Here is a 27,207-nt window from a genome sequence, read left to right as displayed (position 1 = left end):
TAGTCCAAAAAGCATGATATAAAGGGTTCCTCCAGTTCCTTCTAATCTAGGACAGTTAACTGCTACCTCTTAGTCCCCTTTCCCATCTCTACCTTTTCTATTTCCATAATCATGGCCACCTCTGGCTCTCACTTGCTACTATACAAGTAACTTTTCTCCCTTCCTGGGTCTTTTGCTGTTATATAGAAAAGTGGGATCTCTAAAACTCTACCTCATAACTCCATCCTTAGGAGACTTTCTGCCTCTAGCCTTTCTCCTTTGTTTATGCAACAGTAAATAAGCATATGTTCCAGACAACATGTGGGTGGGTTAACCTGTGCCTTGTATTATTAATCCTTTTTACTCTATCTTTAAATGCTGTTGTTGCTTCTAAATCATTGCATATTGGCACAAGCTTATCCCTAAACACAACTACCCTTTTGTTAAAAAATATTGCAATGACTACAACGGTGTGATTCTTGTTCCCTAGCAAGTTCCCTAATAATGGTCATTGCTAAATTTCTCAAAATTAGCAGTGTTAGTACAGTCAGTGCAATCCTGTGTATGCACAATTATCTCCTGTTAAAATCCCAAGAATCTTATTGATAATTTCACAAATTAGTGTTTTATGTGAACAGGTGTGCAAAATACGTGTTTGTGCACATGTGGGTCCAGACACACTAACAGACCTGAAAGAATATAATGCACAGAATGTCTTGTGTCACCTTTATGACTTGAACCTTTAAAGATGTTGAGCCAGAACTTATTTCTTTGGTGTTTATTATAAATGTGTATTCTGATTTTCTATTGCCATGCTTAAGGCAGCTAAAATAATTCCCCTGAGATGTAACTGTGGCAATATGTAAGTACAAAATTATAAGGATCAATATAAAAATCTTACAACAATTCATAATAATGACTAAAAGAGGAAGTATCACCCCTTGTCTGCTGCTGCTGCTGCTGCTGCTGCTGCTGCTGCTGCTGCTGCCGCCGCCAGTTATTGGTGTTGAATAGCCACAACTTAGATGGTGAATGGAGGACTGTCCTGGGTTCGGCCATGGAAGTACCAGGGTGCATTTCAGTGGGTCCTGGACAGGAGAATATCCTGGTGAATGGCGTCCATTGGTCCAAATTATCCGATAACTAAAAGATAATGGGATTAAAAGAAAAAGTTATAATACTTGTGCCCTATTATCTCTCTCTCTCTTTGTGTATGTTTTAAAATGAAGAGGTAAAGTTTTTTGAATGCTCAAATATGTGGCTTCACATGATTCTACTTGGGTATGTTCCAGAATATTTCTGGTAAAATTCGAAGAGTTGAAAAGTTTTTTGTTATGTAGACACAACTTGCATGAAAATAGAGCAAGGGTTAGTACTTACTAATCTTTTAAAAAATCTACTCTCTCTTGTCTCTCATGCCAAGATTCATGAGTCTTTTTATTGCAGCATATGTCAATAGAGATGTCGTCCCATCTGCTGCTGCATGGCTTGTTCAGACACTAGGCGCACAACACAATACTTACCTCTCAGTAATTACAGGTGTGTTGTGAGGAGCCCAATGCATTAATCAGCCCCTTAATTATGGAAAAGGTGGGTCTTTTGTTCTGTTTTCAGAGCAGGAGTTTACCAGCCACTTTATGAGCTCCAGCATCCATCTGCTCATTCTTTTAGAATGTTTGCATTGACTGATACTGCCTTTAAAATGTATTGTGGGAAGTGATTAAAACCAGTTTGAACATTAACCTGTGTAGTGTTTCAAAGGTGAAAATGCTCCCTGCAATGATGCTAAAATGTGTTTACCTTTTAAACAATATTTGTGTAAAAACATGTATCAGGTTGGCTTATGATACTATAAGATGAGGTTTTGCAATCTTCATGCTTCAGCTATACAACGTAGCAATGTTGTGTAATATTCTAATATTTCCTGAGGAGCAAATGTCATATGTAAGACCTGGAGACTGCTTACACATTGGAAAACTTAATTCAGAGGAGGAGAACATAATTTTTTGACATGATTTTACTACTCAAACTGATTTTTATGTGAGATTCTCATTTCAGAAGGATTTTTCTTAATGTTTTTCTTGTAATGTGTATTTTTCTTTTTCTTCATTCCTTGCTCTGTAATATGACTCTGGCATAGGCAGTGAAACTGATTTTGGATGTAGGGAGTAGCACTGCAGAATTCTTTTTTTTTTTTTTAAGGAACAAAAAAACACAAAACACAAACTAATCCCTTTACTTAATACTTATATCTTTATCCTGTCTTAGACAGGTGAATATTTTTCTGATATTCTTATATGGGTAGTACTCCTGGTCAGTAAGAGGCTGAATAAAATCAAAACTGTTGGTGGCAAAACTGGTACCCAGTAAGTCCTCCTTTTCAGTTTGGAGCAGTTTCTTGCCCCCTCGATGCTCCATTTCAAATAGTCTCCCTGTTAAACAGGGTCTGGTGGCCTTTCTTTTCAGGAGCAAGAAGTAGAACTTGAGCAGAACTTGGAAGAGCTAGTTAACCATGATGAATGGACAGTTCCTTGAAGGATTTCAAGAGGCAAAGCACGTTGTGCATGTACTAATGCCCTCTGTTCACCAATTTTCACTCCCCCCCCCCCTATTTTTTATCTTGAGGTGGACAAAGAGATCCCAGTTTGCTAGGCACTGAAGTCATAAGAACATAAGAAGAACTTTGCTGTGTTCAAACAAAGGCCCATGTAGTCCAGCATTCTGTTCTCACAGGGGCCAACTAGATGCCTATGGGAAGCCTGCAAACAGGACCTGAGTGCAATTGTACTCTTCCCTCCACCTTAAGATTTCAAGCAACACTGCCTCCAACAGGGGAAGTAGAACATAGCCATTATGACTAGTAGACACTGATAGTACTATCGTCCATGAATTTTTCTAATCCTCTCTTTAAAGTACAAGTTCTTGGAGCAGTCAGAACAGGAACAGACCTCAGTGAAAAGAAAAACATGACATGGGCTGTGAATAGCTGTACAGACAATAAAGTTAACAGACTACACAAGGCAAATGGACATCATTGATTCCATAACTCAGTGGTACATGCCTGCAAAGCAGAAAGTTTCTGGTTCAGCTTCTGCCAAATGCAGTTAACAGGATCATAGGAAATACCTCTGCCTAAAATCCTGGAGAACTGCTTCCAGTCAGAGTACATAATGTCCACACATTGTTGTTCAACATCTTTATAAATGACTTGAATGAAGGTATTGAGAGGATACTCATCAAATTTGCAGATGACACCAAACTGGGAGGTGTAGCCAATGCTAGGGAATATAGAATCGGGATTCAGAATGACCTTAACAGATTGGAGAACTGGGCTGAAATTCACAACATGAATTTCAGTAGGGACAAATGTAATGTTCTGTACCCAGCTACACAAATATAAGATGGGGGACACCTGGGTACACATGTGAAAAGGATCATGGGGTCTTAGTAGACCACAAGCATAAGATGAGCCAACAGTGTGATGCAGCAGCAAAAGAAGCTAATGCCAATCTAGGCTGCAGCAACAAAAGTATAGTGTTGCAATCAAGGGAATTCATAGTACCTAACAATTGTGCCTTGGTCAGACCACCTTTGGAGTACTGTGTCCAGTTCTGGGTGTCACAATTTAAGAAGGATAAGCTGGAATGTGTTCAGAGGATGGTGACCAAGATGGTCTGGAAACCAAGCCTTATGAGGAACCATTGAGGGAATTGAGTATGTTTAGCCTAGTAAAAAGGTGACTGAAAGGAGATGTGATAGCCACCTTCAAATATCTAAAAGGCTGTCACATGAAGGATGGAGCAAGCTTGTGTTCTCTTGCTCTGGGGGCTAGGACCCAAGCCAATGGCCTCAAGTTATAAGAAAGAAGATTCCAACTAAACATCAGGAAGAAATTTCTGATAGTAAGAGCTGTTTGACAGTGAATAGACTCTTTCGGAAGGTGGATGACTCTCCTTCATGAGTTACTACTTTGGCAATCTTTTTCCCACTGTGTATCTCTGTGTGCTGCAGGTAGAATGAGTCTATAAGTTTTTGTGGCTCCTGTTTTTGTAACTTCTGATTTCGCTCATGAAGCTCATAGCAAAAATGCTTCATTTTCTCATTAAAGCTTTTCCTATGTAATCTTTCCCTTTCTCCTCTTCCAGTTATTAAAAGAATTTGATGGTCATCTGTCATGTATGATCTAGCTGAGATTCCTTCATTGCAGGGGGTGAGACCTGGTGCCCCTTCCAACTGTACAGTTCTATGATTCTATTGCTGTACTACATGAACAAACAGCCTGACCAATAAGGCAGATTTCTACATTCTTCCTGGGTCCATCTAAGTATGGGTCAGCCGCTTTTCAACTCAAATGCTGGATCTAGGCTAGTAAAAGAAGGAAGAATCCTTTTATTATAAATGTTTGAAACCATTGCATGGGTATGGAGTAATGACACTGCTGTCAGTTGGAAAAGTTCTTAGTGTTTGTAACTAATCTGGCCTTAACAAGTTCAAAATTTTAAACCTTTTCTCCTTTTCAGGATGTTTTAAATACTGTGATCAGACACTGTCCCCCCTGCTTTTTCTTCTTGGGTTTACCTGGCTTCACTTTGCTAATAGGAGACTTCATAACAGCTGCATCCAGAGTCCTGAGTACAAACATGTTGGAGGTAAGTATGGCAATGTTCGATGTCCTGTTCCTATGAGAGTGCACAATTGTTAGCAAGGTTCAGATTTCTCTACTCTTAACAGGTGTTGACTCATTAGCACAATGTGAAACTGGGCTCTTGGGGCAGACAGCATGGCAGCTGATGTGTGAAATTGTAGGATAAGGTGACATCCTAGTCTTGCAAAGGTGTTTCATCAAAAGGACAAAATGTGAGAAATCATATCCCCACTAATACTGCAGCACATTTGCACTCTAAAAGCAAGGGTTGGGTTTCAGAATGTTATTAAGTTTTTGTTATACATGAACATTACAAATGTGTACTGGCATATGTGCGGTAAAGGATTGGAGCAAGGACTGGTTTTTTAAAAAATATCTATGTTAGATACAGTAATAGCCCAAGCATAGTATCATGAGAACTAAATGAACAGGGACGGCCTTACCATTTCTTAGTGCCGAATATTGCCATAGAGGTTTGTGTGGTACAGCTAAAGATGGTAGCTATGGAGGACTTAGGTTGTTTAAGGGAATTTGTACATTAACAATAACCATACACTATTAATATAGTTTACCTTTGATGAAACATGTAAGTGTGTATCTTCCTTGTGATTTTTTGACATTGTGACAACATGATGCACGTAAATACAGATTTTGCTAATTCAAAAATGTAACTACATTGGGCCTCGATCTTACTGGTATATGTAATGCTCATTAATTATATGGTAGCTTGTCATATGAGCATATATGTCTTTAGAAATAACCAGATATACACAGAATTATAATAACTTGTGTTTGCTGGTGAAATGAAGTGGCAAGACCAGTTTTTATAGCCATGTTTGTATAGGAGAGTCGACATGTGAAATGATACTGCCTGCACTGGGATTTTTCTGTTTTGATTGCCAGTACTAAGCAACCTCTCTGTTGTAAGATATTTTAAATTTGCTGTTTAGCTGGTCATCCAAGCCAGCAAAGAAAATCATGTTGAAATATAGATGTTTTTAGAAGAATTTTAAATTGGGCCTCGCTGCCATCTGGACACCAGAGATGAATAATCTTTTTTTTAAAATGAAAATGAAACAAATTAGTTCAAAGTGTCCCCATTTTTATCTGAAATTTGGCAGCTCTAATCCTAGGGAGGGATGGCAGAATGCATCAAAACCCTGTGTCATTTGAATGAAAAGAATCTAAGTTAAAAGTAGCTGAAGAAAGGCAGGTGGGAATTCCTATTGAATTTGGGGTTTTTGGGGGGGGGGGGTTGAACAAAATTAAAACAAATGGAAAATGAAATGAATGAAACTTTAATATGAATGGGGAAATTATTATTTTTTCCTTGCATGCCTAATAAGAACACTAGATTTACAAGCAGCTAGAAGTATATATTCAGACTTCGGTTTGATCCAAAGTTTGCATGTAGAAGGCATCACACATGCACTATTTTTCCTCCCCCTGTAGCCACCTATACCCTCTGAAAACCCTCTCTAGTGGCTTGGCAGCCTTCCTGGTCAGCTTGGACTGTGTCGTGGGGGCCTGCCATAGGAGAGGAACCTATTTTAGTGTCTTGTTTCCATCTGCAGCCTGTGAGATGTCTCCAAGATGCAGGGCATCAAGTCAAGTTATCACAATACTAATCCTTCCTTCATCGTTTCCTTGCAGAAGGAGCATGCTAAAATTAAAATAAGCAGCAGACATAGAATATTTATGCAGGTTATGAGTTATTTTCTCTGCTTCACCTGCAATGCTGGAGAAAACGTTACTGGGTTTTTATTAATTGACAAGATTACCTACTTTTTTTTCCTTTTCCTTTTTCTGTTTTGCTTATAGGCCCCACGCTTAGAAGCACATACCATTCTTGGTTCTCTGGTTTGCTTTCCTAACCTCTATCAAGAAATTCCATTATTGCAACCCATTGCTGAAGCAGAAATCATCACAGGAACTACAGGTGTCAAAGTAAATGTTTTCACTGTTAGCTGATTTCTATTTTACAAATTGGGGGAGTCATGTGTACCTTCCATTTCTTCTCTCTTACTCTTGTGGTGGGGCTTATGCAAACTGGAGAAGCTTTGCCCCATCTAGTGGGAGGAGCCTCCCCCCATACTAAAGCTAAGACACCTAAAAATGTCATGGTTACAAAATAGAGAAGAGAGGACAGAGGGTCTTTTTCAAGATTCAAAATACTTATTTGCCAGAGATACACTGCAGATACTGTATCTTCCAATATATTCACTTGGCTACTTCATTATCTCACCTTGGTTTCCTCAGCTGTTTTTCAATGTAGAGCATCACATACCTCTCAACTTTTGGGACATCCCATTTTTTCGCACAAGAGCATGGCACCCCAAACCACACATTTTGGGGCGCTGTGATTTTGTGCTGTGCTCACCCCGAAAAGTGCTTTTTCAGGGTCATGATCTCACACGGTGCCCCAAAACGCACAATTTTAGGCCCCTGGAAAAAGCATGTCTTTCAGGGCTGTGATCTCATGCATGTCCATGTGATTTGTGTGGGAGCACAGCCCCAAAAGACGTGCAGTGCAGTTTTCTGCCTCAGCGTATTAGAGGGTATGTTATCAAATGTACTGAGGTAAGGAAGATTTGTGCGCAGCAGATGCAACTGAGCAGTTTAGTTGAACTAAACTTGTTTAGTTGAATAAGAGAATAGGAAGTTTAAAAAAATAGAAGGTTTTTTAAAAATGGCATCCATCCAAGCCTGCAATTCCTGGAGGAAGCATTTGCGTATGGGGCAAGAAATTTGTATTGGGGCAGTGACAGTGAATGCCACCAAACAAATTGATCTCCCCAGCCCTCATCCCCCCCTACTCTCATGCCTCTTCAGGATCTTACAGAGGTTTCTTGGTAAGTGCAGAAATGGCTGCGGCATGTATAGAAATCAGATTTCAGCCCCTACAAAGCATAGGTAAAGGGGCCCCTGACCATTAGGTCCAGTCGTGACCGACTCTGGGGTTGCGGCGCTCATCTTGCTTTATTGGCCAAGGGAGCCGGCGTTTGTCCACAGACAGCTTCCGGGTCATGTGGCCAGCATGACTAAGCAGCTTCTGGCAAACCAGAGCAGTGCACAGAAACGCCGTTTACCTTCCCACCAGAATGGTACCTATTTATCTACTTGCGCTTACAAAACATACCAGTTGCCTAAAGGATAGGCAAGCCCATTGTATATTTGGCAGCATTTTGAGAGGAAGGGTGTGAATTAATTGCATTGATGAATTAATTGCAGAATTTCCACTAAGAACAAGAGAGAGAATGATTACATATGGGTTAACAAAACAAAACAGTTTAAATATTTTAAGTAATAAAATTGAGATCAATGAAATTTGCTCCATTTTATTATATTTGACTAAGGGTAGAAATTAGAGTTCTTCTGCAATATATTTGTTTGAAGTAAATTGCTTACTGTCATGATTTTTTTATTGTAGTGCTACCTCATAAATATTCTTTTGAAGAATGCTGCAAATGAACCAAGTGAAGCTTCAAGGTAAAATACTGAATAGAACAGAAAATATTATGGAATATAAATTGAAGAATAAATTATTTGTGTAGAAGGGTTATAATTGCCTGATATTATTGTTACTTTGTCCGCTGTAACTAAAGTGCAGTCATAAACCCGAAAGTGGATTACAACTGGAAATATTCCTCAGGGTCTTGCGAAAGAACAGTGTTAAGCAACAATTGATGACCTCCTTCTACCAGTCCACAATAGAAAGTGTCCTCTCATATTGTATCACAGTGTGGTACGTTGACAGCCACGGACAGAAAGTCTTTACAGAGGGTGGTGAACACAGCACATGATATCATAGGCTGTCCCTTGAGCCCGCTAGATGACATCGCCTTAGGAGAGCGAGAAAAATTCTTAGGGACGAGTCATACCCCAACCAGCACCTCTTTAATCTTCTACCCTCAGGCAGGAGATACAGAAGTATAATCAGTCGTACCAACAGACTAAAAAACAGTTTCTATCCGTGGGCTGTTAGGCTGCTGAACGGAAAATAATATAGTGCAACTGACTGGTGTGTTGTGCGACAAGCACACAGAGTGCAATGAAATTGAGTGGTTGTGGGGGGAGGCTCAGTTAATTTCATTGTACACAGGTTGTACATTGACAATAAAGGTATTATTATTATTATTATTTATTATTATTATTATTATTATATACCACTTGACTCTATTCAGTGGCTGACAAAGTGATGCTTCCTTTGTTAATGTCGCTATAACAGCACTAGCATAGGAATCATTGGCCAAACAAGACCAAAGGAAGCTGCTGTGCCAGAACTATAATTGGATTTAGGATCAAGTCCTGTATAAGAGTATAGATTGTCACATAATACAGCAACCATCTGAATCCACATGTGTTGCTGTCTTTTTACAATTCAGTTGTTCATAGAACAACTGTGGTGTAGTGGTTAAGAGCGGTAGTCTCGTAATCTGGGGAACCGGGTTCGCGTCTCCGCTCCTCCACATGCAGCTGCTGGGTGACCTTGGGCCAGTCATACTTCTTTGAAGTCTCTCAGCCCCACTCACCTCACAGAGTGTTTGTTGTGGGGGAGGAAGGGAAAGGAGAATGTTAGCCGCATTGAGACTCCTTAAAGGGAGTGAAAGGCGGGATATCAAATCCAAACTCTTCTTCTTCTTCTTGAAAAATAAGAGGGACATGATGGCTTACTGACTTGTATATTTCTTTTTTTAAAGGTGCTTAGCTCTTTGCTGCCTTGGGCTTTGGATATGTGAAGAACTTGTGCAATGTACAAACCACCCCCAAGTAAAGGATGCAATAAATGTTTTAGGTGTGACACTAAAGGTACCAGTATGACACAAGTTTGTATGACGTGATTGTGCAAAATTGTGGGGTTTGACTTCAACCAAAGAGTGTTTTAAATACTTAGAATATTTTATTAAGCTGTTTGAAAGATTCTCAAATTCAATCTGTCAACACAAATTATGATGTTTTGTAAATTAAACCATTTGCTATGTACTTAAGACAATAAAATGCTTGCTGAGACATTTCTGAAAGAAACGTTCCAATTTAAGTCTCTGTTGCATTGCAGCTAACAACTTGATTCCAATATTTCTCACTGCATCTATTGTTTTCTGATGAAAATGTTGAGGAAAGCATAGCATTTCTTGACATGATTTTTTTTTAACTAAACAAAAAAATGTGTTTCCAAGGTGCCAGAGGAAGGAAGTCATCTAAGACAGCACCTCCTCTTGACAATAGGCAGGGTCACATTGCATGAACTGCATATTAATAAATATCTGCACAAACACTTGGCATTCCACACTGCCTATGCCTGCGTAGCAGGTAGGAGGCGGAAGCTCTTAGTTGAGTTCATTCTTTTGCTCTTCTCTCTCACGCGCGCACACACTTTTTTTCATAAGAGGAAAAAGAAGACAACTAGTTATTTTTATTTTCTATCCCTTTCCTTAGTTCCTTCCTTAAGGAAAAAAATTCTCCATTAAGCCTACCTCAGGAAAGGCACATACCCCAAACCTACAATTTCCAGATTCCTTTACCAAACAATCAGTCCTCAGTCCTCTACACACTCAGTAGATCAGTAGCTGGCTGACATGACAGAATCTTGCAGTGATCAAGGCTCAGAGTCTGAGGCTGTAGCATCTCCAGTTATGGAGTCATACAGGGTTTTGGGTTCTGAGCCTGCTTCTGACAGGAGCTCACAGAGCCATCTCCCGTAACACCAGCACCTGCAGAGTCAGAGCCAAGACCTTTACAGACACGTGAGCTTGAGGAAACAAATGCTTTTCACAGCACCACCAGTCCAGCAGTGCAATGAGTACACCCGGGAGAGACTATAGAACACAGAAGGAGTGCCCATGTTCAGACAAGATGGTTGTACCTTTAAAATGAAAGTTATCTACATAAAGGCAGAGTCTGGGAGAGGTAGCCTGGGAGCAGAGGCCTATGACACAGAGATATCTGTGGTCTTTCAACTGGGGCTATCCTGCATCAGTCCTGAACACAGGGTTGACAGTGGTTTTGTACATTTCAGATATGAGCCTGCTCTCCTACTGTGCATTAACTCTTCATTGTGGGAAGGGGTGTTCTCCGAACTGGACTAATTAAACAAGAATCTGTAGTAACTATTTGCAGTATCTGAAATGTTTCCAGTTTGTTTGTATTCCCTTTTGTTGGTTCGTTATTGGTGTTTTGTTTCTTCTTCTTTTTAGTTTTGCAACAAACAGGTAGCACAGGAAGCCTGTGATGTCTTTCAATTACTGACCTCCTATTGGGAAAATCTTGAGAAATACAAATCTTCGCTACCCAGAAAAATTATTGAAGTATGTTTATCTCTTTAAAATTTGTGTGTAGTTTTCATTAACAGATATGCTAGGCTTAATTATGTACAAAAACTTACCATGTATAACACACCACTATGTATAAGACAAACTTTTTTTTTTTTAGCCCTTAATTCACCACCGCTGAGGGACACAGACAAGAAAATCAGGGCAATAGAGTGAGTGATAGCTAGCGATAGGGAGCAGGAGAAGGGGTCCAAGCAGAACCAGCAGCTAGAGCTAGAAGACCCTCTATTTTGGACTAATTTTTTTAGCGAAAAACATCGTCTTATACACAAAAAATATGGTGATATCTTATTCAGACAACAGAGTACAGATCTAAGTATATATTTAGTATACATCTACAGGCACAACTGATGTAATTTAGTTATATGGTATTAGCTAAATTGTCGGCCCAAAGCATGATGACTTTTTAAAACTAGATTTAAATTGTAAGCAGAGTAAGCAGGTTTGCATGATGTGTGCTTAATTTGTGTGTTTCTAGTTGTAAAATTTGGTAAGATTTGGAAAGATTATTCTCCCCACCCCCCTTTTCTGTAGTACTAGAGAAGTGGAGGGAAAGATGAATGGGACACATGGGAGATAGAAGGTGTTTATTTTCTTATGAACTAGGTCAACTTCAAATTTCACTAACACTTTTGACACCTGCTTCGAGAATAACTTTGGAAAATAGAACATGTCTGTAAATTTATCCTTCTGAAATTGGATTTACACAGATCCTTGTGGCCACAATTGCCTTTCTGTTGCCTAGTGCAGAATACTCCTCCGTGGAAGGTGATAAAAAGGTATGGAATACTAAACAGTCAATGGTTTGTCCTGGTATGATGGTTTTTACTGTGGAGTTAATGTTTAAACACTGTTCCCATGATCCAGTGGTGGGTGGGAGTATGAAAACATACAGTGTATATTTCCCGGGCTGAAAAATCTAATCCAAAACCTGTTGCTATAGAGCCATACCCTTAGTCATCTGGGCTTGAATAGCTGTGACCTGGTTCTTCCTTCAAACTGCAAAAATGATTAGCAGTTCTTCAAAACAATTGGACTGATGGTGGTGGTATTTGTTCACAGCCAGACCAAAAAAGAGAACCTCTTAAACAAAGGCACAAAAAACACAAGTGTGTGAATAAAGTGAAGTGCCTTTTATAACTATTGTGTAAGGTATATATACATACTAGGTTTAAGCTGTTTGAGGGCTGTATTTCCCCATATGGAGCTGCCTGGGCTCTGGATCTTCAGTGGAGGCCCTTTTCTCAGTCCCACCCCCCTCCCAGGCATGCCTGGTGAGGACACAAGAGGCGGCTTTGGATGCCCTTCCTAGGGAAGTTAGACGGGTGCCATTCAGCTGGCAGGTGAGGACTGTTTTACACCAGCAGAACTGGCTGCTCTTAAAGAAAGAACTTTTCAAAGTGCTGTGCTGTTTATCTGTCTGCATTTTAATAATTTTCCTTTTACATTGTTTTAATTCCATAATAGTTTGATTACTTTTTAACTATAATTTGTATATGTTTTTAGCTATCTCTGTTTTTTCCATTTTTGTTTTAATTTTTGTGAGTTGCTTTGGGTCCTAGACCTGGGGGAAAGGCAGAGTTTAAATCGGGTCGGCAACATTTTTTAGCAGTCTGTCCCTCAGACCTTGTGGCAGGCTGGAGAAGTGGCACCGGGAGGGAGCTAGAAGAAGAGCCCCAGCCGCTGAGCTTCCCTTCCTTCCCAGGGGCTCCCGCCACCACCGCTCCTACTTCTTCTCGTGGGTAGGCAGAGCGATCTCCTCCGTTCCGCTCTCTGGCCCACAGGAGCACCAGGGCAGCGGCAGGGGCAGAAGGAAGAGGCCGAGCGGCAGCGGATTTACCAATCAAACGCTGCGCCTGGTTTACCTCAGCGCAGCAACATCTCTGCCAATCAGACACTGCTGAGGTAAACCAGGCGCGGCGTTTAAGTGGCTGAGCCATCACCGCTCAGCCTCTTCCTCCTGTCGCCATCGCCGGGAGTCTCGGCTTCACGGCGGGTTCTGGCTTCACAGCACTGGCCAGATTCAGGACCCAGGTGGGCCTAATCTGTCCCAGGGGCCGTAGTTTGCCAACCCCTGGTATAAATAAATAATAAAAATTGTCTATCGTGTATCTGTCTCTTTTCTTCAAAAATATTCTAGTAGACTTATTTACTGACTAGTACACCCGCAGCCTTTAATATCAGTAAGCGTACCATGAAAATACACTTTTTGGGCTTGCAGGGCAGCAGCTGAAGAAGGAGCAAAAAGGGTTTTCTCGTGTGTGTGTTTCTTTGTGGCTGCTCTCCCTGTGCAAAGGTCAGAGGGGGCAGGGTTTCTGTTGAGGCAGGTGATTAGCTGTGGGAGGAGCTTATCAGAGCTTGCAGGGCAGCGGCGCGCACAGTTTGATCCATCTTTTAGATTTAGGGGAGCTAGTCTCAAACGTTTGTTGGGGGAGACCTAGGGTTTTTTGGGGGGGGAGTTATTTGTCCTGTCTTCACCCTTCTTATGATGGAGGACCACTGTAGCCACCCCCAACGACACGTTCTCAAGATGGAGGGTGAGGGAACAGCTGCAGTCGCCTGCGGTTCCTGCGCAATGTTTGCCATCTTGCCAAAGGTTGCAGGCAGCTTTACCTGCAGCAATTGCATGTTGATTGCCCTTTTAGAAGACAAAGTCCAGCAACTGTAGGAACGTGTAGCTACGCTCCAAAGAATTAGAGAGCTGGAGCTCTTCTTGGAAGCAACAGAGCACACTGTCTCCACCAAGGAGGAGACAGGAGACTCCCCTGAGAAGGAGGCTAGTTCACCAACCCAGGAGCCAGATATATGGAGAAACATGACTCAAAGAAGTAGGAAGCCCAGGGTTCGCTCTGATTGTATAGAAATACACAATCGCTTTGAGGTCCTCTCCCCTAGAATGGAAGACGAAGAGCAGACTCCATTTGAGGATCTCTCCCTCATTACAGTCGATCAGGTATATGAAGACGAGCAGCAAAGTCAGTCCTCAGGGAATGTGCAGGCGACCTTGGAACGGACAGCTCACGGAAGAACCCCGACCAGACCTAAGAGGAGGCGTGTAGTGGTGATAGGGGATTCCCTACTGAGGGGAACAGAAGCAGTGATCTGTGGGCCTGACAAGATGTCTCAGGAAGTGTGCTGTCTCCCCGGGGCTAAGATCCAGGATGTAACTGAACGACTTCAAGGAATCATAAAACCCACTGACAAATACCCCTTCCTCTTGGTTCATGTGGGAACCAATGACACTGCAAGCAATAGCCTCCAGAAGATCAAAAGAGACTACGAGGCTCTGGGCAGGAAATTGAAGCAATTAAATGCACAAATTGTCATCTCATCTCACGGGGGAATGATTAATGGACTTCAATGTCTGTACACTAATGCGCAAAGCATGGGAAATAAACAAGATGAGCTTGAGCTCTTGGTACAGCAAACTAAATATGACATAATAGGCATCACTGAAACCTGGTGGGATAAGTCCCACGATTGGAATGTAATAATGGAGGGATACAATCTATTTCAGAGAAACAGACCAGACAAGAAAGGAGGAGGAGTGGCGTTATATGTCAGGGATGTGTATACCTGTGAAGAGATCCAAGATTTAGAACCTCAAAGCCAAAGTGAGAGCATTTGGGTCAAAATTAAGGGAGAGAAGAATAACAGTGACCTCATTGTGGGAGTTTACTATAGATCCCCAAGCCAAACGGAGGACATAGATGATGCCTTCCTGGAACAGATGGCCAAGCATGCAAAAGGAAGGGAGATAGTAGTAATGGGGGGACTTCAATTACCCAGATAATTGTTGGATGTCAAACTCAGCCAAGAGCATAAGGTCAAACAGATTCCTCACTGGCCTTGCCGACAACTTCATTGTCCAGAAAGTGGGAGAAGCAACAAGAGGAACAGCCATTTTGGATCTGGTCCTAAGCAATGTTGATGACCTGGTTAGTGGGGTAGAAGTGGAAGGATCATTAGGCGCGAGTGATCATGCTCTTCTGAAGTTTACTATACAGCAGAAAGGAGCAGCCAAGCATACTAGGACTCAATTTCTTGACTTTAAGAAAGCCGACTTCATAAAACTTAGGGAAGTGCTGGGTGAGATCCCATGGACAGTAATACTAAAAGGAAAGGGAGTTCATGATGGCTGGGAGTTTGTTAAGAGGGAGATAGTAAAAGCACAACTTCAGGCAATACCAATGAGACGGAAACATGGAAGGTGCCTAAAGAAGCCAGGGTGGCTATCTAAAGAACTTTTAACTGAGTTAAGATTAAAAAAGGATGTGTACAAAAAATGGAAAAGGGGGGAAACCACCAAAGAGGAATTCAAACAAATAGCCAGCACGTGTAGACACAAAGTCAGAAAAGCTAAAGCACAGAATGAACTCAGGCTTGCTAGAGAGGTTAAAAGCAACAAAAAAGGCTTTTATGGGTATGTTCGTAGCAAAAGGAAGAACAAAGAAACAGTGGGGTCATTCAGAGGAGAAGATGGTGAAATGCAAACAGTGGACACAGAAAGGGCTGAACTCCTCAATGCCTTCTTTGCCTCGGTCTTCTCCAATAAAGAAAACAATGCCCGACCTGAAGAATTTGGAGCAAATGATTCAGCAGAGGAAACACAGCCCAGAATAACTAAGGAGATAGTACAAGAATACTTGGCTAGTCTAGATGTATTCAAGTCTTCAGGGCCAGATGAACTGCATCCAAGAGTATTAAAAGAACTGGCAGATGTGATCTCAGAACCACTGGCAGTCATCTTTGAGAATTCCTGGAGAACAGGCGAAGTCCCGGCAGACTGGAGGAGGGCAAATGTTGTCCCTATTTTCAAAAAGGGGAAAAGAGAGGACCCAAATAATTACCGCCCAGTCAGTCTGACATCAATACCAGGGAAGATTCTGGAGCAGATCATTAAGCAAACAGTCTGTGAGCACCTAGAAAGGAATGCTGTGATCACCAATAGTCAGCATGGATTTCTGAAAAATAAGTCATGTCAGACTAACCTGATCTTGTTTTTTGACAGAATTACAAGCCTGGTAGATGAAGGGAACGCAGTGGATGTAGCCTACCTTGATTTCAGCAAGGCATTTGACAAGGTGCCTCATGATATTCTTGTAAAGAAGCTAGTAAAATGCGGTCTTGACTATGCTACCACTCAGTGGATTTGTAACTGATTGACTGACCGAACCCAAAGGGTACTCATCAATGGTTCCTCTTCATCCTGGAGAAGAGTGACTAGTGGGGTGCCACAGGGTTCTGTCTTGGGCCCGGTCTTATTCAACATCTTTATCAACGACTTGGATGATGGACTCAAGGGCATCCTGATCAAATTTGCAGATGACACCAAACTGGGAGGGGTGGCTAACACCCCAGAGGACAGGATCACACTTCAAAACGACCTTGACAGATTAGAGAACTGGCCCAAAACAAACAAGATGAATTTTAACAGGGAGAAATGTAAAGTATTACACTTGGGCAAAAAAAATGAGAGGCACAAATACAAGATGGGTGACACCTGGCTTGAGAGCACTACATGTGAAAAGGATCTAGGAGTCTTGGTGGACCACAAACTTGACATGAGCCAACAGTGTGACGCGGCAGCTAAAAAAGCCAATGCAATTCTGGGCTGCATCAATAGGAGTATAGCATCTAGATCAAGGGAAGTAATAGTGCCACTGTATTCTGCTCTGGTCAGACCTCACCTGGAGTACTGTGTCCAGTTCTGGGCACCACAGTTCAAGAAGGACACTGACAAACTGGAAAGTGTCCAGAGGAGGGCAACCAAAATGGTCAAAGGCCTGGAAACGATGCCTTATGAGGAACGGCTAAGGGAGCTGGGCATGTTTAGCCTGGAGAAGATGAGGTTAAGGGGTGGTATGATAGCCATGTTCAAATATATAAAAGGATGTCACATAGAGGAGGGAGAAAGGTTGTTTTCTGTTGCTCCAGAGAAGCAGACACGGAGCAATGGATCCAAACTACAAGAAAGAAGATTCCACTTAAACATTAGGAAGAAGTTCCTGACAGTAAGAGCTGTTAGACAGTGGAATTTGCTGCCAAGGAGTGTGGTGGAGTCTCCTTCTTTGGAGGTCTTTAAGCAGAGGCTTGACAACCATATGTCAGGAGTGCTTTGATGGTGTTTCCTGCTTGGCAGGGGGTTGCACTCGATGGCCCTTGTGGTCTCTTCCAACTCTATGATTCTATGATTCTATGGAAGCACTCGGAAGGAAGTGATCATGTCCTCCTGGGTTTCATGATACAGATGCAAAGGAAAGCTGAGTGCAGTTGGACATGCACTCTGGACTTTAGGAAGGCCAATTTCAAAAAACTTTAGGACCTACTGGGTCGTGCAGGCTGGGAGTTCAGTTGGAACATCCAGTGGGATTGGGGACTTAAGGAGAATATGCTAGAACTTTTCTCTGTTTGAGCTTAATAGAGTACTAAGAAGTGTGGTCTGCTGCTTTAAAGAGTAAGACCTGTGCAGTGAAAGGAGACCCCGAGGAGTCTGGAACAAAAGGGAAAGGACATTAGCACATTCTACCAAAATCTGAGCCCTGGAGGCTCCTTAAAGATAAACACCAGGCTTTACTGTACATCTGAACTGGCTTGCCTCATACAGATAAATTATTTCTTTATATGATGAGGTCTATTGTTCTGTGGTTTTGCATTTAGCAGCCATTATTTATTAACTATAAAGGGACGCGGGTGGCGCTGTGGGTAAAAGCCTCAGCGCCTAGGGCTTGCCGATCGAAAGGTCGGCGGTTCGAATCCCCGCGGCGGGGTGCGCTCCCGTTGCTCGGTCCCAGCGCCTGGCAACCTAGCAGTTCGAAAGCACCCCCAGGTGCAAGTAGATAAATAGGGACCGCTTACTGGCGGGAAGGTAAAACGGCGTTTCCGTGTGCTGCGCTGGCTCGCCAGATGCAGCTTTGTCACGCTGGCCACGTGACCCGGAAGTGTCTCCGGACAGCGCTGGCCCCTGGCCTCTTAAGTGAGATGGGCGCACAACCCCAGAGTCTGTCAAGACTGGCCCGTACGGGCAGGGGTACCTTTACCTTTACTATTTATTAACTATTGCTTGGCTTGGCTTTTTATTTTCCTGATGGACAGGTCTAACTTAACAGATTTTAGGATAACATATTCTCTCTTCAATAATTCATTCTTTTTAAACTTACTTTTTGTAGATACAGCATTTGATCACACATATTCATATATAGAGAGAGATATGAATGTAATTTATGAATGTACCCTAATGTTTAATCAGCAGCTAAAGGAAATGGGCTCTCAGTAGTTCCCATCAAGTAATTCTAACCATTCTCCCACCCCACCACCGAACTAAACAGCTCAAAATGGGTGAGCTTTTTTGGATCTGATAGCTCAATATTGGATGATAATAAACCTACAATTCCTACCTTTAATAGATTCAAGGTTCTAGAAATAGAAAGTCCAGCAACCATATGCTGAAAATACCAGTAATACTAACAATAACAATAACCACACAGGTGGAAGTGACCAGGAAGAAATTAAAAACCCCACCTCTCTACCAAGTAATAGAGCACTCCTTGCTGAACAATATGATCTGGTGGCTGTAACGGTCAAAAATATCTTTATAGAGTTCAGAAGCATTTCAAATAAGATAAATAGTTTGTTATCTGTTGAAAAAATGTTCCCTCCTAAACCAAACACCAAATAATAATGTAGCTGGTCAACTTTTCCACTCTTCATAGTCAGAAGCTCCCCAAAAGATTCAAATTTAATCCTTCAGGCAAATAGGATAGCCCTAACCATTCACCCCTACAGGAAAAATACATTTCAGTGGAACACAAAAACTTGGGCCTTGAAAGACCTTAGCATGCTATTCCATTTATCAGCAAAGGAGACTGACCTATCATTTATTAAAGTCCTATATGCCCATCCTTTAGCACAAAAATGCATTATAACATTTAGGTCAGATAGAATCCCATCTCTGCTCCTAAAGAGGAAAGATTTTTTGGCCAGAGTTGGTGTGTCACCTAACCAAGTCTTTCTGGACACAGTGAAGAAACCTCTCCTGACCCTAAACAACTCTCAGCATGGAAGGATACAACCCAGGGCCATCCTGTCTGACTGAAAACCGTACCTTAAAAGAAGTGCCTTTGATTTATTCCAGCAATGAACATCAGTGCGTCAAGTTACACCTTCCTCCAGTAAATTCCATTGAGAAGGATTATGTTCAAGACCTACCTAACAGTTCTAGAATTTCTGAAGAAGAGCACTTAATAAGTCCATACAACCAATTACCTCAAACCGAGCAAAAAGCTATTTTAGAAAGACTGGGCACATTAAGAGAAAGACTAATAGACCGGAGCAATCCTGAGTTGGACCCAGACTCAGTGGCACCATTCCAGGCATGTCCAACAGGTCAATCGCTAGATGAAGGAATGAATCTTTATTTGCGTCAGCCATTGGCCATAGCAATAAAACAACAATACGATATACAAAGAATAGAAATAAAAAGTAAATTATATGAAATACATTTTAGGGTTTTGAATCAGTAGTCAAATAGTGGATCTTACTCTGATTGCCCCAGCTAAAAATCTTGCAGCCTTTGCTGTCACCTGCTCTTCTTGATCATCCAAGAGAAAGGATACTGTGGCATCCCTGGATGGATTTCAGTCGACTGCACTATGGCCAGGCAGCCTTTGCTCCTCCTTTGCAGCTGGAGCTGAATGGGGCTTTCGAAGCAGCTGCTGGAGAGAGTTGTGCCTCCACTTCTGCCTTCCCGTGAGCTCCAGAGCACATGCTATCGGGAGGCAGCTGCAGGAGAGAGAGAATTGTGCCTCCACTTTCACTGTCCCGTGAGCACGCGCCGGCGGGCTGAATGGGACTTGAAGGTGACTGGAGGAGGGAGGTTGTGCCTCTGCTTTCGGCGTCCCATGAGCTCCGGAGCACGCGCCTCTCCCACTTTGCTCTGCTAAGGAGGCTGCCCTTGGCTGGGCGACCCTCGCTGGGTGCTGCAGGGAAAGGGTACAGTGGTCCCCCTTGGGAGCAAAGGAAAGTGGGGTGTGGGGGTGCTGATGTTCCGCATTCGGAATGAGGCTGGATAAAAGGAGAGCACCTTTCCTTCCTCCTCCATACAGAGCGGCCTGTGGCTTAGTCAGCTGTCGCCTCCATTTCAGCAATACGTGGAAGAAGGCAAGGGAATCGAAACACAAATCTGTGCTAAGGAAAGAAAGGGGATTTTCCTGGCCACCCACACCTTACTCCTTGCCCAAATGACAATGGAAGAGTGTGGTAGATCAGTGCCAGTTTTTTATACAGGACAGTAGATCACAGCCTACTTGAAGTTGGACATGCCTGGCCTACACAATGAAACCTGACAGAAACACCAACGCTATGCTCCAGGATGATTTGATCCCCTTTGAGACACCTTCCAGAAATAATAATGCTATTTCTCATCAAGCGCAACAGAAACTTGGTCAGAGATGAGGAAACTGGAGCCGCATGAACTAGGAGAAGGAAACTAGGAAAGGAAAGTTACCATTTCTGTAGAGGTACATCAGCTGCAATACAACCCCCATTGGCTAGTGAATGGACCAATAGAAACTACAAAAGAGATCACTGAAATCAAGACTCTAACACAGGCTTCCTCAACCTCGGCCCCCCAGATGTTTTGAGACTACAATTCCCATCATCCCTGACCACTGGTCCTGCTAGCTAGGGATCATGGGAGTTGTAGGCCAAAATCATCTGGAGGGCCAAGGTTGAGGAAGCCTGCTCCAACACAACAATGACAACCAGTAAAACTAAAAACTGAAGTCTCCTGTCTGTCTTGGAACTTGGCTGGCTGGAGGATAGTGATTTTTTGACTATATAAATAAATTTCAAATCCTGTTGTTTCAAGAAACTTCGTAAATGCAAGAAATATGGTTACCTGGTTATGCGGCATATGCATCTAGTGCACTTCCCTCTAAAGGGGGTAGACCAAGTGGAGGTTTGACGATACTGATATCTACCTCCCTCTCAGTCTCAACTACTCAGCTTAAAGGGCTGGTGCCATCCACCATGGATGGCTGTTCTTATAAAAAATGCAAGCCATTCTTACATTTTTAGCAATACCGTGGACGCTCGGATTGCGAACATGATCTGTGCAGGATGCATGTTCGCAACCCGCAGCGTTCGCGACCCGCAGCTGCACGTCTGTGCATGCATGGGTTGCGATTCGGCACTTCTGCACATGCATGACTGCCGAAACCCGGAAGTAACCCATCCCAGTCCATAACTCAAAAAAAACGCTCAATTCTACCTTGGTGAAGCCACACCTGGAATATTGTGTCAATTCTGGGCACCACAATTTAAGAAGGATGTTGACATGCTGGAAGGTGTGCAGAGGAGGCCAAGCAAGATGATCAAGGGTCTGGAAACCAAGCCTTATGAGCAATGGTTGAAGGAGCTGAGTATGTTTAACCTGGAGAAGGAGATATGATAATCATCTTCAAATATCTCAAGGGCTGTCACATGAAAAAGGGAACTAGCTTGTTTTCTGCTGCTCAGGAGGGTAGGACTTGAAGCAATGGCTTCAAGTTACAAGAAAGGAGATTCTGACTCAACATCACAAAGAATTTTCTGACAGTAAGAGTTGTTTGACAGTGGAATAGTCTCCCTCAGGAGGTTGGATGGCCCTTTGTCATAGATGCTTTAGTTGCAATTCTTGCATTGTTGGGGGTTGGACTCCATGACCCTTGGGGTCTCTTCCATCCTACAATTCTATTTTTCTAAAAGATAGCACATCCTAAATCCAACAAGAATAAGCATTTACATAAACATAGATTATACCCCAAAGCTGAAATACTTTTCTGGAGCTATACAGTGTATGAACTCAATTACTTTATGCATGTCAACATTGTCCATACATACACAAGTGAATACCTTATTTTTGGGTATATAAGACGCCCCTATGTATAAAACAACGCCTATTTTTTTGAACCCAGCATTAAGAAATCAATATTTTCAACATCAAACAGAACAACTTGTGCAAGTTTTTTTTTGCAGAGTTTCACCCAAATCTTACTCCTGGCTGTCAGTGCCAGAGCCCAAACCCCTGTTATCCATATAATCCAGATATGCTTAGTACAGGGGTCAGCAAACTATGGCCCCAGGCTGGATCAGGCTCACCTGGGACCTAAATCCGGCCCACGATGCGAAGCCGGAACCAACAGTGAAGCCAAGACTCCCAGTGATGGTGACAGGAGGAAGAGACAGAGCTGCGGCGGCTCTGCCACTCAAACACTGCACCTGGTTCACCTCAGCAGCGTTTCATTGGCAGAGACGTCGCTGCGCTGAGGTAAACCAGGCGCGGCCTCTTCCTCCCGCCGCCGCTGCTCCTGTGGGCCAGAGAGCGGAGTGGATGAGATCGCTCTGCCTTCCCACGAGAAGCAGCAGCGGCGGTGGTGGCGGTGGCAGCAGCCCCTGAGAAGGTAAGCGCAGTGGGTGGGGGTGGAGGTGGGGAGGAGGACTGCTTGCCCCCCTCACCTCTTCTTCCAGCTCCCCCCTCCCTGGTGCCGCTTCTCTGGCCCGCCACAAGGTCCGAGGGACAGTGGACTGACCCGCTGCTAAAAAAAATTGCCGACCCCTGACTTAGTATATCCTGATGTTGTCAGGCACGTTTTGACTTTAGCATGGCTTAAAGTGGCAATAGCATTAAAAATGGAAAACTTTTTATTAATTAGAAGAATGATCAACCATCTGTTCTGATTTTTAAGAAATTTAAATTCGCCAAATATATTAATGTTGTAGTAGTAAACTTATTTACATTTTCTTTTATCTACCAATTACATGCAGTCTCAAGCCTAGGTTTCCTAAATAGCTCCTCTGAATCCAGGCTGAGGATCTGTTATTTTTATATTAATTCTGTCAATATTTCTGTGAAGACTTATAGTGGAACAAATATATACAATCCATTATACATCTTTATTCATATTAACACCAATGGTAACAGACTGACTTTTAGTATCTGACGAATCAGCTCAAGGAAGCATACATGCAGCATTCATTTGCATATGTGGTTTCCCTTACTTTATCAAGGTTTTCATATTTTCTAAGTAGAACTAATGTAATCTACATATTTCTGATTTAGTTTATAGTTTCGTTATTACTTTGTTTGTTGGACTGGTGTATGACATTACCCATGAAAATGCTGCTGGAGCCTGTGTTTACTTCAAGTCTTGAAGATCAACATTCTTCTAAAGCTCCATTGCTTGATTATATATATAGGGTAGGTACATGTTTCTCTTCCTATTGCTTAATTGTGTTGTTTGTTATGATCAAAGGCAAAATTATTAAGCAGTAAACTATAATATTAGTGGGATATTGTCTGCTTTTGAGCTAGATTTGATTAAATCCATTAATCCTGTGGGGGGGGGGAGTTAACTTATTTTGTGTCTTATTCAGATTGCTTGATTCAATGGATTTGAGTGGAAATTAACCCCAACAGTAGCAGTAGAGAACCCCAGCCCATGAACCTAATTAAGTCCATTAGGGAGAAATGGTGTCCACCAGCCAATCACCTGACTTCATGTGCTCTTTAGCAGTAAAAGGCAGCATTTCTCCCGACCATGCTCCAGTCCTGGGGTGGGTGAAAATTCTGCCTTTTAAGGAGCAGGCAGAGGGTTTATCTCCACTCTTAGCATTGTGGTGTTTAGTGCTAAGATGCAGAGATAAAAATCCATCTGCCTGCTCTTTAGAGAGCTCTCTACAGAACAGGCACAATGATCTTTCCAGCCACCATTTGTTTTCAAATGCTTTATTTAGGAAAAGCAAAATCTTATTTATAAATGTACTCAAACTATTGGTATTCTCTGTTTTTAAATGGATGCATTATTTTATACAATTCCATTTTTTTTCTGGACAAACAAGCCTCCACACGCTTTCAAAGGTCGTTAGGAATTAAACATTGCCAAGCATTATATATAATTTTATTTTGTTATTCACTGTGCTGCATTTTTAACATTTAATCAACTTTCAAGAAAACAAAATGAGTCGATCAACTGGCATGAGTAGGAACCATGCCATTCAGTGTGTCCACATGATTCCTTTATCTCAAGGGTGGGGTTGGATCCAGCTGGAGGATAAGTGGGCGGAGCCACTCACCTGACATCCGTGGGTCCATGTTATTGTTTTAATGATGTCTTCTTTGTTTTTTGGATTATACACCACTTATGAAATTTCTGAAATATTAAGTCAGGGGTCGGCAATTTTTTTTAGCAGTGGCCTGGTCTATTGTCCCTCAGACCTTGTGGCGGGCCAGAGAAGTGCCACCGGGGGGGGGAGCTAGAGGAAGAGGTGAGAGGGGCAAGTAGTCCTCAGCCCCAGCCATTGCACTTACCTTCCCAGGGGCTACCACCACCACCGCTGCTTCTCGTGGGTAGGCAGAGTGAGCTCACAGGAGCACCAGGGCAGCGATGGGAGGAAGAGGCTGAGCGGCGACAGGCAGAAGAGGTCAAGCAGCAGCGGCTCTATCAATCAAACACAGTGCCTGGTTTACCTCAGCATGTCGTGGAGATGTCTCTGCCAATCAAACCTCCGCTGAGGTAAACCAGGTGCGGTGTTTGAGTGGCAGAGCCGCTGCCGCTTGGCCTCTTCCTCCCATCGCCATCGCCGGGAGTCTCAGCTTCGCAGCAGGTTCCAACTTCACGGCATGGGCCGGATTTAGGACCCAGGTGGGCCTGATCCGGCCTGGGGCCATAGTTTGCCGACCCCTGTATTAAGTGATACTGAAATGCTTTTAAATAAATAATATGGTGTTGGGTGATTGTAACTTCAGTCTGCAGCTGCAAAAAAAGAATTGGGAGCATTGTTCCCAATTATTTCTTTGGAGCCCCAGATTCAATTCAGTTTGTGGTTGGAAAAGAAGAATTGAGAGTGCAGTCTTCTGCAGCAGCTTTGGCTTGAACTGCACCATGGCTGATGTCATATATGACATCAGACACAGAAAAGATGGGCATGGATAGCTTGGTGACCAACCTCTGATGCCTAGAGGTTTTCCACTATTGCTTGGTTCAGACATGGCTGAAGCAGAATAGACCTAGATCCTGAAAAAGTGGCATCCTGCTGTGATGACATTATTCAGGACAAAATGTTGGGCATGCCATCCCTAATGCAATCGTCATTTCATTTGAACCAGGAATCAAGTGAACTATCTGAGACTATTCATGCTTTAGAGCCTGCTTCAGGCACAAAGAGAATGGAAGTGTACGGTCTTAGCCCCTGTGATTAGCAGACAGCATGATGTCTTGCATTTGACCTGGCTCAATGTCAGTGTTAGGGGCCTGACATGCCTTTGTCGGGCCAAGAGACCAGTACCTTCTGTCTGCTTCACTTCAACTTCTAGTTGTAGCTCCCAAGAACAAGTATTTATTTGTCACATTTTTTTTTTATGTTTGTGGTACCATTGGAGGAGTTTTGGATATGGCCAACGCGCAACCTACTGAACAACAGTTTAGTATTTTCTGTTACAATCTATTTCTCATTTTCTTTTTGCTTTTTCCAGGTCCTGCATAGTTGTGTTCATGGCTCAAACACATATACACAGCAAAGTCATTACCTTTTAAGCCTTGCAGACCTCTCTAGTGATATCTATGATCCATTTTTGCCACTTGGAAATGTTAGGAATTCTGAACCCATGCAGTTTCAGTCTTCTGCGGATCTGAGCAACTTACTCACTGTTGCTGAAGGTAATAAATAATTTGAAGTAAGTTGAATAAGGTGGGAAGAATGGTGTAGCAATAAGCCTAAGCTGTAAAACGTTTAAAAACATTTAAAACAATGGAGCTAAAACCATAAAACTGGAGGGTTTGGTTAATGCTGCCATTGTCGTCACCCTCTTGAATCCAGGATCTACTTTGAAGAACAACAAGACATTTTAGCTTTAATACATTAAGAGACAGTTCTAGAGAGCTGTCTATGAGAAAAGTGGGTGTTTTGCAAGAACTTTTATCTAGCTACAACACATTTACTATTTAGGTTTAGCCTACGCTATTAAGATATCAGAATGTCCATAGCTAGATGGAGGTAGCTTGGATGAGCAGGAGACCTCACTTGTGCATGGTATCTCCACCTGATTGCCTCTATCACTACAGCACTTTACCCCACACTCCAGGCGTTCTGGGGAGGAATGCTTATTTGGAGATACCAGGGAAGCTACCTAGAGCAGGAACCGGCAAGCCACTCCAGTATCCTTGCCAAGAAAACTCCATGGACAAAGACAACAGGCATATAAAAGTTATAACGCTGGAAGATGAGCCCCTCAGGTCGGAAGGCATTCAACATGCTACTGAGGAAGAGTGGAGGACAAGTACAAGTAGATTCAGAGCTGATGAAGCGGCTGGGCCAAAGCCGAAAGGTCGCTCAGTTGTGGATATGCCTGGAAGCGAAAGGAAAGTCCAACGCTGTAAAGAAAAATATTGCATAGGAACCTGGAATGTAAGATCCATGAACCTGGGTAAGTTGGATGTGGTCAAAAATGAGAAGGCAAGAATAAATATTGACATCCTGGGCATCAGTGAACTAAAATGGACGGGAATGGGCGAATTCAGTTTGGATGACCATCACATCTACTACTGTGGGCAAGAAACCCGTAAAAGAAATGGAGTGGCCCTCATAGTCAACAAAAGAGTGGCGAAAGCTGTACTGGGATGCAATCTCAAAAATGATAGAATGATCTCGATACGAATCCAAGGCAGACCTTTTAACATCACAGTAATCCAAGTTTATGCACCAACCACTGGTGCCGAAGAAACTGAAATTGACCAATTCTATGAAGACTTACAACACCTTATAGAAATGACACCTAAGAAGGATGTTCTTCTCATTATAGGGGATTGGAATGCTAAAGTAGGGAGTCAAGAGATAAAAGGAACAACTGGCAAGTTTGGCCTTGGAATTCAAAACGAAGCAGGGCAAAGGCTAATAGAGTTCTGTCAAGAGAACAAGCTGGTCATCACAAACACGCTTTTCCAACAACACAAGAGACGACTCTACACATGGACATCACCAGATGGGCAGCATCGAAATCAGATTGATTATATTCTCTGCAGCCAAAGATGGAGAAGCTCTATACAGTCAGCAAAAACAAGACCTGGAGCTGACTGTGGCTCAGATCATCAGCTTCTTATAGCAAAATTCCAGCTTAAACTGAAGAAAGTAGGAAAAACCACTGGGCCGGTAAGATACAATCTAAATCAAATCCCTTATGAATACACAGTGGAAGCAAGGAACAGGTTCAAGGATTTA

The 27,207-nt window shown here is 42.6% G+C and overlaps 1 protein-coding gene across 4 annotated transcripts in view; it reads left to right on the top strand.

Annotated features, from left to right (window-relative positions):
- Positions 1-27,207, top strand: part of RALGAPA2 (Ral GTPase activating protein catalytic subunit alpha 2) — a 194,589-nt gene that overhangs the window by 91,940 nt on the left and 75,442 nt on the right. For all 4 annotated transcript variants that reach the window (XM_053394871.1, XM_053394870.1, XM_053394872.1 and 1 more), the window contains 8 exons: positions 4,500-4,628; positions 6,446-6,571; positions 8,055-8,113; positions 9,325-9,433; positions 10,819-10,929; positions 11,664-11,732; positions 23,054-23,191; positions 25,466-25,649. In XM_053394871.1, the coding sequence (XP_053250846.1) occupies positions 4,500-4,628; positions 6,446-6,571; positions 8,055-8,113; positions 9,325-9,433; positions 10,819-10,929; positions 11,664-11,732; positions 23,054-23,191; positions 25,466-25,649 (925 nt within the window). The remainder of the gene's footprint in view (positions 1-4,499; positions 4,629-6,445; positions 6,572-8,054; positions 8,114-9,324; positions 9,434-10,818; positions 10,930-11,663; positions 11,733-23,053; positions 23,192-25,465; positions 25,650-27,207) is intronic.

The sequence above is a fragment of the Podarcis raffonei genome, chromosome 7, assembly GCF_027172205.1.
Source record: "Podarcis raffonei isolate rPodRaf1 chromosome 7, rPodRaf1.pri, whole genome shotgun sequence".
NCBI classification, from domain to species: domain Eukaryota; kingdom Metazoa; phylum Chordata; class Lepidosauria; order Squamata; family Lacertidae; genus Podarcis; species Podarcis raffonei.
Note: the sequence above shows the minus strand (reverse complement) of the source record. Positions and strands in the feature narration are given on the sequence as shown.